The 21177-nt window shown below is 43.2% G+C and overlaps 1 protein-coding gene across 3 annotated transcripts in view; it reads left to right on the forward strand.

Annotated features, from left to right (window-relative positions):
• Window positions 1-19384, forward strand: part of rassf1 (Ras association domain family member 1) — a 93978-nt gene extending 74594 nt beyond the window's left edge. For 2 of the 3 annotated variants that reach the window (XM_041191497.1, XM_041191498.1), the window contains 4 exons: window positions 9285-9389; window positions 10608-10911; window positions 13951-14066; window positions 17231-19384. In XM_041191497.1, the coding sequence (XP_041047431.1) occupies window positions 9285-9389; window positions 10608-10911; window positions 13951-14066; window positions 17231-17377 (672 nt within the window). In that variant the 3' untranslated portion in view covers window positions 17378-19384. Of the gene's footprint in view, window positions 1-746; window positions 978-9284; window positions 9390-10607; window positions 10912-13950; window positions 14067-17230 lie in introns of those variants that run through there. The other variant, XM_041191499.1, reaches the window with a different exon arrangement.
• The last annotated feature ends 1793 nt before the right edge of the window (window positions 19385-21177 follow it).

Genomic DNA, 21177 nt, shown 5'->3' on the forward strand with positions numbered 1-21177 from the left:
AAAGGGACTGAGTGGCAGAGGGTTTAATAAAGAAACAGAGTGAACAGTAGCGGGTCTGAGAACGAAACAGAGCTAATGGTAGAGGGTTTAATAGAAGGAAAGGATTTGGTCGTTTTAGGTGATTTGACAGGTAAATTAATCCCCTGGAGTGGCTCTGTCACACAACTAAGCTAGATACTGTTTTCACCTGACACTCACACTCCTACTTCCCTGTGGGAATAACCAAAGAAAGAAGCCCAGCTGATTTATTTTTCTTTCCCCTCTTGGAAAACCAGGACCGCTAAGGTTGTGGATGGTGGTGGAACCCCCACCCATGAGATGCGCTGGCCTAGCATAGGGCAGGGATTAAACCTGGGACATTCTGATCCTCATAGTTCAGTAACACACCAGGTACTGGAGGACCTATAACATGTTATACCACTGAGCTCATTAGATCAGGACACCACATAATGGGGATAACCAATTGGTGGTTACAATCTCTATGGCGATGTGCTGTCACCAGGGAGAAAGGAAAAGTAGACAGACGTGTACAATATAGATTATCTACTGTCTAGTCTGCATCTGAGACACATTCCACATGTTAAGGTGTCAAAAGTATGATAAGGGGAAAGAGCTTGTGCCAAGCCGAATCGTGCTGGGTGTTGAGGACAGATAGACTGTGCAGGACCACAGCGAATAGTGGCTCTCTCTGCTCTCACTCGTGCTCTCTCTCACAGACAGCAGTGTCATTTTCATTTGGGGAATCCTTTGTAAAGTCCTGTTGAGTTAGATATTTTCTCTTGTGTTGTTAGCCCTTCACTAAGGCTCAACACTGCCCTTATAATAATTGACCAGAGAAAGGTCATTGGGATGGTGGGTAGATGGCCTAGACCCATCAGAAAGTTTCAGGTTTAGTCGGGCCGAATGATCTTTTCCTGTTTCTAAAGATTCTTCTGTTGTGACCACAGCCCGATTAAATTCCAGTTCAATGTGAGAAGGTAAGGCTAGCGTGATTAACAGGGTTGTTGTACAGTATACAGACTAAAGGATGCCAGGCAACAGGAGGGTGTTCCACGTGGACTACCCAACCCCCCCTTGGAATGCGATGATCTAATGCTTAGTTGTTTTATGATGGAAGCCGGAAGTGTGGTCTGTAAGCAGGCTGAACACAGGCAGTCAGCAGACAGTCAGCGTGGGAAGCTTCCTGGCTGATTCCAGTGTGAGGATTTGAATGTGCACTCTGCATAACCAATCCATATCAGAAAACTCTTGGCTTCCTTCCTTTCTCCTCCCAGTGTGCTGGGAAAGTTTAGAAGATTTCACCTTTGAACATTTTTCTCATTCAAGATGTTTAACAAAACTTTTTGTAAAAAAAGCTTTGATCTGAGCTTTTAGCTCTTTCCCCACTTCCCTCCCCTGTCTGTATTTCTTCTCCTCACCTCCCTGTTCTTCTGGCCTCTCCTCAACTCTTCAGGGTTACAGTGTAGCTCTGGGTGATCGTTAGTCAAAGGCTCTTTTACACTGGTGACGGGTTCTATACTTCTGATTTTTTTTTGATGGAGTTAATTGCATTTTGAAAGTTAAAGCATTGCCAATTAAGTAAATTAGGGATGTTAATAATCAGGCCTGTCTCAAATGGATTAAATCTGTGTCACTCACACTGGAAGATGGCACCAGGTTAATGCATTGGAATCAAATCTCACATGCACAGGCACCAGGACCGAGGTTTCTACTTCATTAGTACTGGATCTCTCATAAGCATGTAGTGTTCAAGTGATCTAGATCTTTCATGCATGTAGTGTTAATTGATTCTGGAAATCTCATACATGTAGCAAAGGATCTGCATTTCTCACACATGTAGCATAATGGATCTGGATTTCTCTCATGCCTATGGCATTGATGGGATCTGGATATCTCAAGTGTAGCTTTAATGGGATCTGGACCTCTTGCACATGTGTTGTGTTGATGGACTGTGGATCTTTTGTGTAGCATTTATGTGATCTAGATCTGTCAGATATGTAATGTTGATGAGATGTGGGTTTTTCACATAGAGTATTGATGTCCTCTCTCAAACATGTAAAGGTGTTTATATCTCTTTTTAACTGTAGCAATGATAACTTGTTGCACCTCTATTCTTGTAAGTGCTGACTCTTAACCTGATGTAACTCCAGTCTCAGCAGCCCTCTGGTGTTGAGTCCAAGAGGCCTTTCTTCATGTCAGTCTAGACTGAGGGCCAGCAGGAAATTCCACTATATAGAAAATCACTGTGAGCCTGATCCTGTATTGCCGAGAATGCATAAAAAGGCCCGCTTAGATTACTGGATGCCAGTCAGGAAAAGGAATCCCTCCAGAAGTCCATTCTACTTGGGATCACACTTCGGGAGTAATTTTGACCTGATTGACAGAGCTGTCTAATGGGCAGCTATTGCCTTTTTTACACCATTGCCAGAAGTCAAAATTACCCCCCTGACTAGTGTCAAAACAGAAAATGCTGAAAATATTCAGAAAATCACTTGGAGTCTAAAGAGGACAGACAGGTTAGCATTTCAGGAATAACCATTACTTTCCTCCAAAAACATTAAGTTGCCCTTTGCTAGCCCAAATTAAAAATAATTCATGAAACAAAAACAGGCAAAATACTAAATGACAAAATGCTTATAGCAGGGAACCAGAAGAGTTCCAAAATGTTGCCTTCAGTTTTTCCTGCAGTTTCTTAGAAAGAATGAATCAGATGAGCTTTCTTCCTCCTTGGTGCATTGTTAAGTTGCCTTCTATTACAGACAGGAGGGCGGTTAATTTAAACAGTCCAGATTTCTTCTCTCACCATCCGTCTGTAAACAGAAAAGTGTTTTTTTTTATTCATTCATGGGATGTGGGTGTCACTGGCTGGGCCAGCATTTATTGCTCATCCCTAGCTGCCCTTGAGAGGTTAGTGATGAGCCTGCCTTTTTGAACAGCTGCAGACCATGTGGTGTAGATACACCCACAGTGCTGTTAGGGAGGGAGTTCCAGGATTTTGACCCAGCAACAGTGAAGGAACGGCGATATATTTCCCAGTCAGGATGATGAGAGGCTTGGAGGTGGTGGTGTTCCCATCTGTCTGCTGCCCTTGTCCTTCTGGGTGGTAGAGGTTGCGGGTTTGGAAGGTTCTGTCGAAGGTAGGTGATTAATGTGTTTCCTGTTAAAATGGTACAGGTTGTTTCGAGATCATTGTATACCTACAGGAGTCTGAGGTCTGGAGAAAATAGCTGGTCCTTTTCACGACTAACTATAACACAGTAGGGGTTTTGGGAAATGTGCTTGTGTCTCTATTCTCTGAGGTTCCATTGCTACCTTCACAACCCTCCTCAAATCACAAGTCTTTACTCATTGCCTAACTCAGCAGCTGGAGTGCTATTCAGGCCTACGCACCCTGTGTCTGCTGCCCTTGACCTTCTAGATGGTAGTGGTGGTGGGTTTGGAAGGTGCTGTCTAAGGCGCCTTGGTGAGTTCCTGCAGTGCATCTCGTAGATGGTACACATTGCTATCACTGTGCGTCAGTGGTGGAGGGAGTGAATGTTTGTGGATAGGGTGCCAATCAAGTTGGCTGCTTTGTCCTGGATGGTGTCCAGCATCTTGAGTGTTATGGGAGCTGTACTCATCCAAGCAAGTGGAGAGTATTCCATCATACTCCTGATTTGTGCCTTGTAGATGTGGACAGGCTTTGGGGAGTCAGGAGGTGAGTTACTCGCCATAGGATTCCTAGCCTCTGACCTGCTCTTGTAGCCACAGTGACACATGTAGTACATATGGCTAGTCCAGTTCAGTATCTGGTCAATGGTAACCCCCCCAGGATGTTGACAGTGGGAGATTCAGTGATGGCAATGCCATTGAATGTCAAGGGGCGATGGTTAGATTTTCTCTTGTTGGAGATGGTCATTGCCTGGCATTTGTGTGACGTGAATGTTACTTGCTTCTTGTCAGCCCAAGCCTGGATATTGTCCAGGTCTTGCTGCATTTGGACATGAACTGCTTCAGTATCTGAGTCATCATGAATGTTGCTGAACATTGTGCAATCATCAGCGAACATCCCCACTTCTGACCTTATGATGGAAGGAAGGTCATTGATGAGGCAGCTGAAGATGGACACTACCTAGGACACTACCCTGAGGAACTCCTGCAGTGATATCCTGGAACTGAGATGATTCCCCTCCAACAACCACAACCATCTTCCTTTGTGATAGGTATGACTCCAACTGCAGAAAGCTTTCCCACTGATTCTCATTGACTCCAGTTTTGCTAGGGCTTCCTGATGCAACACTTGGTCAGATGCTGCCTTGATGTCAAGGGTAGTCACTCTCATCTCACCTTGACTTTTAATTTCCCCCGTTTATATGTGATGGTGTATTTTTCCAACCCCTCAGTTTTGGTGTGATACAATTCTCTATGAATAACCCTACGGCAAACTCGAAATAAGGTGAACTAAAAGGGTTAGTTTATTTTTACACATTCAAAATGTGGGAGTCGGTACATTTATACAATAATAGAGGGATGAAGGAAAGAATGAGGTTCAGGGCAAAGACCAGAGAAAAGATAGGAATTATTGTTTTATGTGAGTCCAAAATCAAAGTCCAATGGTGCATTCTTTCACAGAGTCAACAGGTTGAAGATGGATGCTGGATAATCCACTTTTCCAGTAGAAATGACATCCACGATGGGATAGGCACATGGAGATGATTTAGTCTTGTAGGTGCTGTACACAAGTTCTAGTAGATGGGGGCCAGGCAATGTAAATCTGGAGAAAGCTCTGGTTCTGTTGCTGTTTGGTTGATGGAAGATGGCATACTGCCTTTTTCAGCTCCGCAAAGCAATATTACAGGTTCTAGCGGCTTGGGGAGTGTGTCATGTGACATGACTCCCACTTCTCCACCTTGGTTAGACAAAGGACGTATATTCCTTGTCTGGATTTTTGAGTTTCATCTATTACTAATTTCAAAAAGAGGTTTCAGGGTCCTTTGTCCTTGCAAGACAGATGGTCTCCAGAGCCTGGCCTTAGAAATGTAAATGGTCTTTGTACAATTCCTTGGGATTTGATCTCTGCAGTCATAGGGGGCATAAGCACCTCTTTAAAGACAATGAGGTTGCTGCTGTTCTGAAGGCCAAAAATTCCTTTTGTGTGAGTCATAGCCAGTCATGGCTTAGTTAGTTTAAAGCCTTTGTCCGGTTTTTAAGAAAAATACTCTTATAAATTAACCAGGATGATACATATATATTTTTTAAAAATATAGGGTGGGATGTTCTGGCTCCGCCCACTGCTGGGAATGTCCAGGCCTACCGAAGCTCAATGGACTTTTGGTTGGGCCGCCAAATCTCTCATGGAGGATCCCACCACGACACGCTGGGAAATCCCGGCTGTAGAGCGAAGTCTTAGCCCCCGGCATTCTTTGGGAAGGCTACATGGTGGATATGGAATACGTGAGCCTGAAATATACCTTGGACCCAGAATTGCTAAATCCTTCTAGATACTTAAGTAATTGAGTATATTTGCTAAGCTGACAATTCAGTGCAGTACTGAGGGAGTGCTACATTGTCAGGTGAGCTATCTAGATGTAGTGTTAAACTGAGGCCCCCGTCTACTGTTCAGATGGACATATGGCATTTTTCGAAGAGTTGAGAGCTATGATGTCCTGGCTAAGTGTCATCCCCTGACAAACACTACCAAAAAGAAGAATAACCTATCATTCAAATCATTGCTGTTTGTGGAGCTTTGCTGTGGAAGTTGGCTTTGCTGTGAAATGCTTGAGGATATCCAGAGGATGTGGAAGGTGCTATGTAAAAATATGTTCTTTCAAGGCTGTTAAAGATTGAGAATTTTAGGAACATAGGAACAGATGTAGGCCATTCAGCCCCTCTAGCCTGTTCAATTCTGTTCACTGCATCTTAGGAAGGATATACTGGCCTTAAACAATTGAAGTTGTCAAAACTGAGATTGGTGGATTTTTGTTAGGAAAGAGTATTAGGGGGCATTGAGCTAAGGTGGCTAGATGGAGAAAAGGTACAGATCAGCTGTGATCTAATTGAATGGCAGTGCAGGCTCAAAGGACTGAATGGCCTTCATCTGTTCTAATGTTCTGCCATTCGGTTATATCATGGCTGATCTGTACCTCGGCTGCATTTATCATAACTCTAATGCTTTGACAAAATCAAGCAAATACCAACAACCTTCATGCCTTGTTCATCAATGGGATAATGAATAGAAATAGTGTATTTCATATCCTGAATTTTAACCAGACTCTAATGGTACATAATGGCAGTAGAACATTGCAAATTGATCTGGAGAATGCTGCATACATTAATATTTTAATTAGGTTCTCTCCAATGCATCCCCCAAACCCCCTCACACTCTTGTTTTCCAAGTCATGGTCAACAGTCCAGTCTTGCTGTCATAGGTTCTGGTTCACCATTTTGTACCTAATGAAACAGCAGCTCTATATATAAACGCAAGTTTTCCTCACCATATTCAGCACACTAGCAGTGTATAAATGGTGCAGGAGATTTTTCTAGGCAGGTAAACCGGGTGGCAGCTGCCTTATATCTGCCATCAAAATGCTTCTCCTGAGTCCCTGCAATCTGCCTGTTGAGCTCCGACTGACCTCATTCACACTTGTCAAAGTGGGAGCAAATGTTCAGGAGCACAAACTCACCTTGTGGAAATTCACTTGCTAACTATTTAACTCAGACTAAACCAAAGGATAGAAATTGTGATGCCTAGAGCACTTTACTCTTTAAACAAGTCTTGCTCCAGCTTGTACTGTACCTTAAAATATACAACCAAGGTGTAGTGTTGAGGGGATTCCATAATGGAATAGTCAGAGCTGGAATCCAGGTGGGGCAGACCTGATGGGCAGCATGGCCTTCTCTTATTCTGGGTCTTTCTGATGTTCTGTTGATAATTTGCTCTGCAGCAGCACTATAGAAGGAAACTATAAAAAAAGCCAAAATGAAAAAAGACCAGTTGGCCTGTTACAGTGGAGGAATTGGATTCCTGGTGCATTGCGGATGTTGTGAAGAGAGTGAAAATAAGGCAGAATCTATAACATGGTACTTATTAAAGAAATATATTCTACAGAATTCAAAGTGTAATAACAGGAGGAGGCTGCCTACTGGAGCTTCAATTGCCTCAGTATTTTACATTTAAGAATTGATCCTTTGAGCATCCCCAATTTTAATTGCTTTACCATTAATGGCCGTGCCTACCTAGGCCCCAAGCTCTGGAACTCCCTCTCTGCCTCTCTAGTTTTTCTTCCTTCTTTTAGACATTCCTTAAAACCTAGCTCTTGTCACCTGTCCTGATGTCTATATGGATCAGTGTCAAATTTTGTTTGATAAACCTGCTGTGAAGTACTTTTGGACCTTTTACAATGTTAAAGGCACTATATGAATGCAAATTGTTGCTGCTTAAAGAAAGCCTGGGAAAAGATATTTTGCATGAAACCAACTTCTGCTGTGACATTATGGATTCCAGCCACAATCCATCACTCTCAGCTTCTGTACGAACAGCTCTTCCAGGGAATATGTGACAAGGAGAGGTGGAAAAATGGCTCCTTTTGTGACATTTTGGGAGATCCAAGTTTCATGTGCTCTTAGCATGGTCTCTGGACTAAGATGTGCCTTCAGGCTTCCAGTGCCATAGAACAAAAATACATTCAGTTAATTTGCTTTGTAAGGGTGATGGGAGTAGGGATAAGCAATCTCATGATGACTATATTAGATGAACAGGACGTAACTTTTCCTGTCAGTGATGGTCCCTCTGAGAGATGTTTGACATAGCCTGAAGATGTTGACAGAAACCATCAAGCACCTCTTTTCCTTCCTGAATCCTTCAGCAGCTGTTGGGTCAATTTGAGCATGAGCACAGATGGTATAAATTGGGCTTCCCCGCAGTGTAAGCAAAACAACTGGAAAGCACCTTAACTTTTTTTTGATCAAATGTTGTTAATCCACGAGCCATGTGGAGGATCCAATGTCACAATTTTTTTTTCTTTTATTCTTTTTTGTGATGTGGGCATCACTGCCAAGGTCAGCATTTGCTGCCCATCTCTAATTATCCTTGAACTAAGTGACTTGCTAGGCTGTTTCAGAGGGCAGTCAGGAGTCAAACACATTGCTGTGGAGTCACATGTAGGCCAGACAGGTAAGAAGCAAATTTCCTCCCCTATGGATGGGTTTTACAACAATGGTTTCAATTCAAGATTATTAATTCAAGTTAAATTCGACCAGCTCCCATTTGAACCTGTGTCCCTAGTTCATTAGCGTGGGCCTTTGGATTAATAGTCCAGTGAAATTACTACTATGCCATCGTCTCCCCTCCATGAATGAATGTTCCTTAGGTAAAGGTCAATGGAGTCTTCATGAAGGCAGTAACCTCTCATGAAACCCCCACCCCACCACTATGAGTCAACTATAGGGAAATATTGACAGCAGTTACGAGAAGCCTGTGTGCAAATCTTTCTGTGACAGTCCGAGAGAAGCTGAAGAAGCTCTAGAATTCTCAGCCCAAACCTCTTTGACTTTTCACCTCTCTTCTCCTTTAAGATTTAGCTGTTTGACCAAGCTTTTGGTCACATGTCCTAAGGTCTTGTTCTTTGGCTCAGTATCAGTTTTTGTCTGATAACGATGCTGTGAAGCCCCTTGGGATGTTTTATTATATTAAAGGCACTACATAACTGCAAATTTTTGTTGTTAGTGGATGGAAAAGATGAGCAAAAATCCTTCAGTAAATATTGAATTTAAATAGATAACTGCATTGATCACTGATGACCTCCCAAAGTGCATATGCATGTTAAGGATGAGAAAAAGAGAGTTTCATCAAAGGTATTTCCTGGTCAGGTGCAGAGTCAGAAAACACACAAGCCCAGAATTAATCCCCCCTCTGTTTTGAATGAACTGATTTTAGTAAGGGGAGAGAATCAGCCAGTGCTGCTGCTCCTGATCACCATGCAGTGATACTTGCTGGATACAAACAGGATTGGTCTTGGCTTTGATTCTACTCAAGGCCAATCAGACTGTTGACCCTCTCCTGGATTTGTATATTTGGAATTGGCTACCTGAGCAATGTGCCAATACAGTGCAATATATAGACTTGAACCAACAGAACCAAGTAGCCATGGGAAAAAATTGGAATTGTGAAGTGAAATAAAGAAATATCTGTCTCCCGGCCCATGCTGTCTGTGTCTCCTGTCCCTCATCATCCCAACACATATTAATAGAAACCCTGTGGCCTGTTGATAGGAGTATAACTTATAAAATTTTTTGTTGCTCCACAGGATGAGCACATTGATTGGAAGAAGCAAGTTCTTTCACGAGATGAAATCGAATCCAAGATTCGAGAATACAACGCACAGATCAACAGTGATCTCTTAATGACACTGGTAAGTAACAAGTCTAAATGCTCATGTAGTGGAGGGCTATGGTAATGGACCCTTTCATTAACAGCTTACTATAGAACTGCATTTATTCAAAAATAAATTATTCAAGAAGCTTGATTCCATCCAGGACAAAGTGGCCTGCTTGATTGGCACCCTATCCACCATCTTAACATTCACTTCCTGCACCACTGGCACACAGTGGCAGCAACTTGAGGAAAAACATCTTTACGCAGCGAGTAGTTAGGATCTGGATTGCAGTGCCTGAGAGAATAATGGAGGTAGATTCAATCATGGCGTTGCATACAGCAGCACAAGAGTCACCTACGAAAAGCTGCTATGTGCAGGGCCCTTATTGAGCAGCCGATTGAAGCCCTTGGGGCAGATCGGACCTACCTTTGCTGGTGTTTGTTTGTTCATTGGTGTCACCTTCTTCCCAGAAGGTTGACTGCCATGGATCTCCACCTCTGTCTGTCCTGTGCTGCCCTTATACATCCAGTATAAGTGAGCTGCATCCAGTCCATTATATCCATCATCCATTTTCTCCTCTACTCTCCTCTCCTACGTGTTCCATCAATCTTTCCTTCCAATAACTCTCTGTCTACCAGCTATTCTAATGATGTCACCAAAATATTGCATCATCCTCTCTTTCTTTCATGTTATGCCGTATCTGCCTCTTCTCTAACCATTCCCAGTACTTTCTCATTAGACTTGCTGTCTGTGTAGCATTTACAGAACATCCTCCTTTATATCCACATCTCAAATGCATTCAGCTTATCAATAGACTCTGTTTATTGTCAGTGTCTCCGAGGTGTTTAAAACAAATGACAGCATGCAACACCTCAGCATTCTTTTCCTAAGATTCAGGTTCAGTTTCTTTGATGTAAACATGTCCCTCATTCTGACAAAGCTGGTCTTGGTTATTTCAATTCTCCTTTGGATCTCACAATCACATTTCTCATTGTCTGTGGTAAACTGCCCCATGTGAACCTTTTCACTTTTTTGCAGGGCTTGCCCATTTACTTCAGTTTTCACTTCTGGAGTGAGGTCTCTGCTTATCACCATTATCTTTACATTAATTTAAAATCCATATTCCACACTCCTTGCTTTCACTTTGTTTACAATTTATTCTTGTGCCTCTTCTGACTCTGCGATCAATTTGCTGGTGTAAGTATAGTTTAAAATGACTGCCAATGCCAACTCTCACTTGATCCATCTCCACAGAACAATGACGGAACATACACCGGGTTTATTAAGGTTCAGCTGAAATTGGTGAGGCCTATCTCCGTCTCTGCTAACATGAAGCCTCAATCGATTTATGACACCAAGAAAGCAACTGGACTGACACGCCCGCAACCGATAAAACGCCGCACGTCCTTCTACCTCCCGAAGGACACTGTGAAGCATTTGCACATCAGCAGCCACACGAAGGCCAGCGAGGTGATCAAAGCGCTGCTCAACAAGTTCATGGTGGTGGACAATCCCCGCAAGTTTGCCCTGTTTGAACGGATCGAGAAAGACAATCAAGGTACATCCAATGGAAAAATACAGCTGCTCTTAGGTCAGAAAGAAAGAACTTGCATTTATATAGCTTACATGCCTTCCATGGTTCAGGACATCACAGAGTACTTTACAGCTAATAAGGTACTTCTGAAATGTATTCACAGTTGGAGCGTAGGAAATGTAGCAGCCAATTTGCACACAACAAGCTGCCACAAACAGCAACATGATAATGAACAGAAAATCAGTTTTAGATGATGATTGAGGAATAAGTATTAGCCAAGACATTGGGGAAAACTCCCCTGCTCTTTTTCAAATAGTGCAATGGGATCATTTACATTCACCTGAGAAGGCACATGGGGCCACAGTTTGATGTCTCATCCAAAAGACACCACCTCCAACAAAGCAGTACTCCCTCAGTACTGAATTAGAGTGCCTGCGGAGACCATATGCTCAGGTTTCAGGAGTGGGACTTAAACCCACAGGGCTGAATTTTCCCCCCATTGGGGGGGAGGTTGATGGGCGGGCGCGCTTCCGATCAGCGCCCCCGATCGGAGGCCCGGCACCGTTTTACGTGGGCGGGCCAATTAAGGCCTATGCGCTGTGCAGGCGGGGAGGAATCCCAAAATCGAGATTGTGCTCTTTCACGCTTGCGCACAAAAGAGCGCATTCATCTCCCTGAGGCTAAGTGCAGCCTCAGGGAGATCAGCTGTACATGCAAAAAAGGTAAAAATAGAAAAATAAAATTTCCCTAACATATCACCTTACAAAGTCACATGAGTTGGGACATGTCCATAATTTTTACAAAATCTTTATTAAAATTTTTTAAAGCCTACATGAAACCTCATCCCACCCTTGGATGAGGTTTCATGTTTTTTCTACTTCCAGCCGGGGCTCCTGGCCTGTCTGCCAACCTTAAGGTTGGACGGGCAGGTCCTTTAATTACTTAATTGACCCTGTCAATGGCCTCAATTGGCCATTGACAGGTCGGTGGGTGCGCAGCTGATTTTGCTTCCTGAAAATTTAAATTGGGCGCGGTGACTTCGGGAGCTACCCCTGACGTCACCACATGTCATTTTACACATTGGTTAGCAGGCCCTGCCCCTGCTTGCCGACTCATAAAATTCTGCCTGCAGTCTTTGGACTCAAAGGAAGGAGTGCTGCCCATTGAGCCACAGCTAACCCTCAGACCCAGCCAATCAAATGGAATGAGGTTTGAATGGCCAGGACTTGAAATGCAGGCAAATTATCTACCATGAAAAAATGTAAATGTTCAATGAGCACGGACAAGTTAGAAACAAAAAAAGAGTTAGAGGCCCAAAATTGCAGTCAGCCAGTTCCTGGTGTAGATTTCCACTAGCTGGGTGAGCCAATCAGAGAACTGTATGCAGAGGTTAATATGCATGAATCGCACCGAGTTTTCCACCCATTGGCCAGAAATTCAGGTGTTCTGACCTTGGCAACCGATCCCCTGACTCATGTTCCCATGGCCAAGGGATCTGCATGAGGGAACTGAGGACTGTTGAGATTTTGGGGACTCTAATGTAAGAGACTATCGGCGGAATTTTACGGCCCCATCGCTATAGGTCAGAGCCATAAAATGTGACGAGCTATTCAAAAGTCCATTGACTTTGGCGGGACTGTAAAATCCCACCAGCATAAAATTCCGCCCAATGTGACATGAACTAGGCGAGCAATTTTTTAAATTAAAACTTGCATAGTAAGTTAACTGGGAAGGATAGCTGGAGGCAATTAGAGAAGGGACAGGCCTGTTTGGAGGCCTAATGGCCTTTTCCTGTTCCTAAAATGCTTACATTCTATAATGCAGAAGTTGATAGACCACATCCAGTTTGCCAATCTGATGAGACTCTCACAGTCACTTCCATTGTGAGGAAATCCTGAGATAAACAAATCCACTTTACCAACTTGTTGCCAACTCCCTGATGTGAGGATGTGAATTTTTGGTCCATCTGTTGCCTCTCTTGGGACTTGGCTGGGTTGTGCTTCCTGTCCCCTCCCTTGTAAATGGCGTTTGTTAAAAGAAGCACAGTCAGACTCAGGAAGTTTGCGCCTTGTACTTTCTCAGCGGGTTGACATCTATCTCTGCCAAATCATTCAGTTCACTGTATTACAGGAAGAATTTGTAGGACTTTTTTTCATGAAGTTGCATTAAAAATGTGCTAGACGAGTAAGTTTATTTATGGTTACTTTATGCAAACAATGCTCTGGCAATTTTCTTTTAACCTTTTTAAGTCAGTCTGGCCTTCATAGACTGACATTTGCCAGTGCCCCTTATAAACAGCCCTGAGCTACAACCTAAGCCTGACTCCCCTGTTCAATTTAACTCATTATTGCTGAGAGACATCACAACTTCAGCTTAGTGCTTCAGCCTATGTTTCCCAACTCAGTGACACTGAGCTGAGTGGGGAATCAAACCTCCCAATTCCAGGATACTGAACTCTGAAGAATAATACCTGCATGTCCCAAGTCGGTGACATCGAGATGAGTGGGGATCACACCTGTGTCTCCCAATACTGTGACACTCGGCTATGGAGATGAAATTTGCTTCTCCCAAGCTTTGGGGATTGAAGCTACATTCCCAATTCTGGAACACTGAGCTGTGGAAATTGAACCTGCGTCTCCCAACTCGATGATATTGAGAATTTACTAATGGTCGCTAATGAGCAGAGAAAAATACGAGTGTGTGGAATCTCCAAAGAGGCTGGTCTCTGCGATGATTGTTGATGGGGGTACTGGGAGAATGATGAGGTTAAGATATGACCGTCTCTGATTTGGCAGAACATTTGCTGTGATAATGTTCTGAAAAATCTGTCATGGGGAGGTCTTCATACTTAATCTTATTAAAACATAGTAACCAGGAACTGCTTCAGAGCATTGACTCCTTAATCAGACGATATGGGTTCAGACATTAGTGCTGCTCACCATTGAAGAGAGGGTTCATCGAGGGCTTCTGGGTGCATTCCAGGCTTGTCCCCCAGTGTCTGATCCTAGAAATATAAAACTGGGTTAAGCATAATGAAATTCAAGCTTTTTCTTTCCTTCGCAGTTTACACTCGGAAGCTTTCCGATGATGAGCACCCCTTATATCTGCGACTGCTGGCTGGGCCGGATGAGAAGATGTTGAGCCTTGTGCTCAAAGAGAATGAGACAGGAGAAGTGAATGTAAGTAGGAATATTATTGAGCGGCTGCCTGTTGATTTGAGTGTAACGTGCCAGATGGAGAGCAAAGCTCCCTCTGAGTAAAGTTAGACACGGTGTAATATAGCTGTCTGCCTCATACCTGTCCTGTTCACACTGGGTGGTCATTCAATTATGCAGTGGCTATGTTACTGACCAACTAATCCAGTTGGCCTAGCCTCCTAATCCCAAGGGGGTGAGTTCAAATCCCACCCAAGTCAGTCTAAGGAATTTGAATTCAGATTTTTATAATCTAGAAGTAAAAAGCTGGTAATGGTAAAAATGATCATTGGATTCATTAAAAACCCAACTGGTTCATTCGTCATTGGCAGCCTGCCCTTGATTCAAGGATGGCAACCACTCAGGGTCGCAAGTTTTTGTCTTGGCTCTTCATGTGACTGACCAGACTGATTCTTGACCTGTAGATCTCTGGGCAGGTGCGGCAGGATGTTCCATGGGGTAGTGGGATCTGGAGTGCAGGATTTGCTTCCTTTTCTTTCCTTCTGTGCTGCCGCTCTGCCTCATCAGTAAGACGTTGTGATTCAAAGCATGATGCAGCTTGATGGACATGTTGTAACCATTCTGAACAATTGGTAGCAAGCTCCAAACTGTCATTCATGTCAATGCCACCCCACTTCACGGACAGCTTCAGAGTGGATTTGAAGTATTTTCTTTGTACTCCGCTGGAATGTTGGCCATTTCAGAGTTGAGAAAACGGGACCTGGTGGGAGAGATGCTTTTCAGTCATCTGGACACAGTGTCCAGTCCACCAAAGTTGATGTTGCAGGAGTTTTGCCTGAAAACTTGTGGAGCTGCCTTCAAGAAGGACACTAGCATTTGTTCAATGGTCCTTCCGTTGAACCTAGATGATGTGGTGGAAGCATTGCTGATAGAATTTCTCTAGTGTTCTTATGTGTCACTGACACACAGTCCAGCCCTCACTGCAGTACAGGAGTGTGGTGACAACAGCTGCTCTGTACACTAGTACTTTTTTGTTGACTTACAGAGGTCTTTATTGTCAAAAACTTGCTGCTGTAGTTTGTAGAAGGCCGAGCTGGTGCAGCTGATCTGGTGCTGGATTTCCTCGTCAATGGTGGCCTTTTGAGACAGGTGGCCACCAAGGTATGGGAAGTGCTCAATATGTTCCAGAGCCGCCTCTTCAACATATCCAGGAGGAATATTTGGCTGACCAGCTGTGGGTTGACATGAGTTTTTTTGACAACATTCAAGAACAGGTCGAGTTTCTTGTATGCAGAATTGAAAAGATCGAGAGTGGCTTGCAGATCTGGTGCAGAGTAGGCAATAGCACTACACTGATTTGTAAATGGTAGATCATGTATGTCTATGGTGGTCAGTTTAGTTTTGGCACAGTGACTGAGGTTACAGTTTTCCTTCTCGGTATTTAATACTAACATCAGAGGGCAGTTGATCTTTGACAAGGTGATTAGCCACTGTTGGGTAGATTGTAAATAGCATGGGGGCTATCACACAGCTTTGCTTGACACTGGTCCAGAATTTGAAGGCATCTGTTTCAGATTTCCCACTTAAGACAGTTGTAGTCATATCGTGAAGCAAATGCAGGATTGTGATTAAGTTTCTTGGAGATCCAAATCTTTGCAGCACAATCAACAGAGCCTCACAACTTACTTAGTCAGGTCAATGAATGCAATGAAGAGTTCTCTTGATATTTTTCTTGGATTTGTCAGGCAGCAAAGATCACATTGGAGCTTCCTCTGGAAGGTCTAAAGCCATACTGTGGAGGATTTCCTCAGTCACAGGAAGTAGGCAATTCATGAGAAAGCGTATCAGGGTTTTCCCTGCTATGGACAAGAGAGAAATACCCACAGTGCTGAGGGATAGCCTGGAGAGTATCAGCTGCCACTGTGGAGTCACATTTGAGGAGTTTTCAATCCGTGTTGACAGATGGCATTGTCACCCTTAATAAGAGAATAGGAAATCTGCATTCCTTACCCAGTCTGGTATAAATGTGACTCCAGTACCACAGTAACATAGTTAACTTTTAACTGCTCTCTAAAGTGGCCTAGCAAAATACTCAGTTGTATCAAACCAAGGCAACGAGCAATCAGCAATACATTTCAATGATGCCTCCATCTTGAGAATGAATCAAACTCATGACTTTGATCTCTGAAATTCAGAATTTGATTCTGGTTGACATGGATAAGAGTCAGGCCTCTTCCTCCTGGTAGAATTCTGACTTCCATCTGAGTAATGCTCATTAATGTAGCATATTTTAGCTAGAATGAGCTAAGCCTGATGAGCTCATCTTAAGTCACACAGGATGCAATTTACAGTTTTTGAAGTTTTCTTACCACAGTCTCCACAGTGTCGTGTAGATGATTCTCCCTGTGTTGTGGGACTTGGGCAATCAAAAGACATGTCAGCCTTGGCTCAGTGATAACACTCTTGTCTGTGAGTCAGAGGGTCAGGGGTTCAAACCACATTCTGTAGATTTGAGTACTTAATCTAGGCTGACAATCCAGTGTAATACTGAGGGAGTACTAGACTGTTGAAGATGCCAACTTTTGCATGAGACTTTAAATCAAGGCCCTGCCTGGTCTCTTGGATAGAAGTAAAATATCCTGTGGTACTAATCCAAGGAAGAACAAGGGAGTTCCCCCTGGTGTCCTGGCTGTTATTTATCCCTCAACCAACATTACCAGAACAGACTGGCTAGTGATTATTTCATTACTGTTTGTAAGAGTTTGTTATGTATAAACTGGCTGCCATTTTGCCTACTTTACAACAATTACTCCACTTCAAAAATATTTCATTGTTATGAAGTACTTTAGGCGTCCTAAAGTCAGATTAAGACTCTATAGAAATGGAGTATTTCTTTCTCTAAGAACACGCTACAACACGCTACACTCTGGCAGCAGGGGACTTATTCTATCTGAATGCTGTGTTCCTACTCATGATCTGTTCCCCTGAGAACATGGGCAGTTACATGTTTACCACCAGGCACAAGAACCTGGGATGTTAAAGTTTATCAGTACTGTAATTGCCTCTGATCTGATCTAACTTGAACTCAGAAGAATTAAATAATTAAATAGGATTGCTGGATTGAGTCTTGCACAGCTAAGTCCCTGAGCATTTCTGTTAATTTTTCTCTATTCCTGCCTTTGTTCCAGTGGGATGCATTCACTGTACCTGAGCTGCAGAACTTCCTGCGAATCCTTCAGCGTGAGGAAGAGGAACACGTCAGACAGATGTTTGGGAAGTATGCCCGCTGCAGGCAGAAGATGCAAGAGGAGCTCGCCAACCGCTCCCCAGGCTGACTGGGATCCCTCACCACCCCGTGACGTGAGAGAGAGAGAAAGGGGGGGAAATAAAATACACGCGCACGCGCACATGTATGAACGGTGAGAAGGTCTAAAAACCAATATTACCTGGCCCGGCCAGGGACAAAGTATGAACTGTGGAGAATACGAGTTACGAGTGGGGTTACTGCGAGTGGAGCAGGATATTGGGGTATGTGCAGCCTCTTCCTGACAATGAGTGTGACTGAGAGACCTTTACTGAATTTGAACGGAACGATTAGGGGCCACAGCTGGGAAGTGCCAACCTGCAGAGGGATGTCCCTTTATCGCTTTGATCCAAGTTTAGCTGGGAGGCACCAACATGGATGAGAGTACAGAGAGCTTAGTGTTTTGTTTTGTTCTTTTCTTGAAGTATCTGGATGGTTCACTCACTGCATTTACACAATGTGGGTTGGTGGTTGTAGCAACTTTTTAGATGTCTACATTGTATTCTCACGAATCATTCGGGAGTTTATAATACACAGATATGAGTGTGGGTAGGTGGAGAGGTTAGCATATCTTAGAATTCAGTTTTAAATACATTTCATTTTGGAATTTGTAGGATTTCCCCCGGCAGAGTATTCCCATCTAAGCCTGATGCTGGGGCAAGGGACAGAGTTACTGAGCAAAGGTCCAGGTGCTTACTGCATGGTAAAAGATGCTGATGTCCTCCCCCCCCAACCCTTTACCTACTCACTCTCCCCATCTGCACACAATTCTGACTGAAAGCAGCAGAAGAATCCTGAGGTGGTGGCATAGTGGCGATGTTATGGGATTAGTAATCAGGAAGCCAAGGCTAATGTTCTGGAAACATGTTTAATCGCACCATGGAAACTGGGGCAGATTTAAATTCAATGTTTTAATAAGTCTGGAATAAAAAGCTACTCTTAGTAATAACGATCATAAAACTAAAGCCCTTCACGGAAGGAAATCTGTTGTCCTTAGCTGCTCTGGTCTACCCATGACTCCAGACCCAAACAATATGGTTGACTCTTAACTGCCCTCTGAAATGGCTGAGTAAGCCACTCAGTTTCAAGGGCAATTAAGGATAGGCAGTAAATAGTCACCTTGCCAGTGATGCTCACAACCCAAGAACAAATATAAAAATAAAAAATCCCGGGATCACCACTCATTCTTGTCAGTCAGAATGGATTCTGAGGAGGTATCAAGAGAAGGAGAGATTTTTTAAATGGAGAGAATACAGGTTTTAAAAACTTAAACTGTTTTTGTTGTGTGTGCAGGGTGGGCCTGGTTTAGTGTGGGTGCACTATAACTAGATTGACTGCTGCTGAGCAGATATAAGTTGTGCTGTTTGTGTCTAACTGCTCAGAGAGGTTTTAGGCATGAATTTTAAGGCTTGGACCATTTGAGGAAATGTCTCATGGAATGGAAAAATTTTCCCAATAACTGTTGGTTAAGACACTGAAAGTTCAGCCTTATAAATTGTAGGTTTTAACCTAGCTCTGTCACATTGACTGAGGACGCTGAGGTTGGCTTCAGCATTCGAGTTGGGGAGTTGAATGTTGAGAAGAGGCCCTGCTCCTGACTGCAGATTAGTAGTTTCTGCCAGAAAGTGAACCTGTGTGTACATCAGTTAAGAAAAGGGTCAGACTCAGCCATGATGCCCTCCAGAGTCGAATAGGCTGCTGGCCTTGGCTATCGGGGCTCAAGAGGGAAACAGATACAGTACAAAGAGGTGCCTGGCCCCTGTGGCACTGTATCCCAGAAGAAGAGGCATAATGCCATGAGCAGTGGCAATGCGGAGCTTCTTGTCTTTACCCAATCACTCCTCTCTCTCCTCCCCCATTCCTGTGTGAATGCAATGAAATCATGGAAAGTGACAATATGACGAATGTGGACTGGCAGTGGAAATATGAAGAGAAATTAACCTGAGCTTACCCTACTAGAGCTAAGCTTGTATCCTGACTAAAGGAGTTTATAATTTATGTTTTCATTTTAAGTTTATTCAATAAAATATGAGGTGGATGCCTTTTTGCCTTTAGTGATTTTGTGTTACAAATGATCTAATTTTTCATGCCACCAATGCGCAGATCCACCAATCTGGAAATTGAGGCAAAGTTTTGGTTCAGCTCTCCTTTCTAATTTCTCTGTAAATTTACTAATTTTGTGGACCAGCCAGGAAGACAGAATCTATCTTAGTAATAGTAAGGAAGCAATCATAGGCCAGTCATTTCCTTACTGCAAATCTCACTTCCTGCTGTCATAGTTTTGTAATTCTGTTTCTCTGTCCAACATTTACTATTTTAAATGATCATGCCAACACACCCCATTTCGTTCTGCTATTTCATTTGTCAAGATGCAGCTTTAGGTTCTGGCCACTAAGCAATTCTGCAAGTTGAATTTCTGAACTGCTATCTTGGATCTCAAGGGGAAAAAAAGCATCGAGTGACCAGAGCCAAAGCTTTGAGAAATGTACTAAGTACCAATGAAAGGCGTTCATATGTGATGTCATATTGGTCCAGTCCTAATAGCCAATGTTCTGATTGTAATGCCCATTATTCTCACTTGCTTTAGAGATGGCACTTTAACCTCTCTGAGTCAGTCACAAAAACACAGCTAAAGACAGACCATTACACCTGACTAATCATGAGTATTTCCCTGGGAGGTACAAAATCATTCTCTGTTGGTTTGAAGATTGATCATATTTTTGGCCAAAGGTTCTCTTTGTGTTTTCAGTTCATTTTACAGCGAAGGATGCCATAATGAGAAGTGAACGGGGTGGGGGCATGAACCAGAGTTTTGAACCAATGGAGATATTTGAGGTATCCTGAGGATAGGTTCTCCCTATTCAGCCAAAGGAGTAATCCAAGTAAAACTCTAAAACATCTCTCTAAACTTCCACCTTCCATTTGTCTCCTTGGCTACTTGCTTTCCTGCACACAAGCTTTCAATGGGCCCAGCAGTCCAGAGGCATCAACCAGAGGTAACAGTGCATGAGCAGGAAGATAGGCCATTGGAAGTGGTTTTCTGGTTATGATTAGATAAATAAGTATATAATACTAGTCCTTCTTCATCCCTGGGACAAAATTCAGCACTTGACAGCGCTGTAGGTGTACCATACCCCATGAATGTACCACACTCCTCAGATCGTTAAATGGCTGACTACATTGAACAACTTGGTAGAGTTAATGTTAGTAGTAAAACAATTAAAACCATTGATTGCTGCTTTGATATCAAGAGCAATCACTCTCACCACACTTCTGGAATTCAACTCTTGTGTGACACGCACCTAAGAAGAAAACTTAAAGAATAAGTTGAAGAAGCTTCATTACAGACTTGGAGATTGTAGAATCCACCAGATTGAGTGGAATTCCATTGCAATCCCCCTGAAGAAATTGCTGCAGTTTTAAACGTTTTTAAAAAAGGAAACTTAAGGACCAGAAGAAAACAAACAACAGTGAAATGCAACACAGGCCGTGAGTACAACACTTCTAAGCATTTTGGAAGTGCTGAAATCTGAGTTTTATAAGCACCCTAAACTGGTATTTGCCACTAACAGGATGCTGCCATGAAAACCAAAAAGACATTCTGCCTCTCACACAAATGAGTAATGTGGTATATGAATTTCAATGCCAGTGTGATGCTAGGTGTGTAGGCTGTACGTCCCAAAGACTGGCGGATCGTATCAAACAGTATGTCCCAGCTGCTGTTTGCAACGGGCAAGGTACAGACCATACCGAAACAGCCCGTGCTTGCAAAACCCAAAACACAGTGTCCAACATTAGATATGATTCCGCGATTGGACAACATTTGCTAAA

This window comes from Carcharodon carcharias, chromosome 7 (genome assembly GCF_017639515.1).
Source record: "Carcharodon carcharias isolate sCarCar2 chromosome 7, sCarCar2.pri, whole genome shotgun sequence".
NCBI classification, from domain to species: Eukaryota; Metazoa; Chordata; class Chondrichthyes; order Lamniformes; family Lamnidae; genus Carcharodon; species Carcharodon carcharias.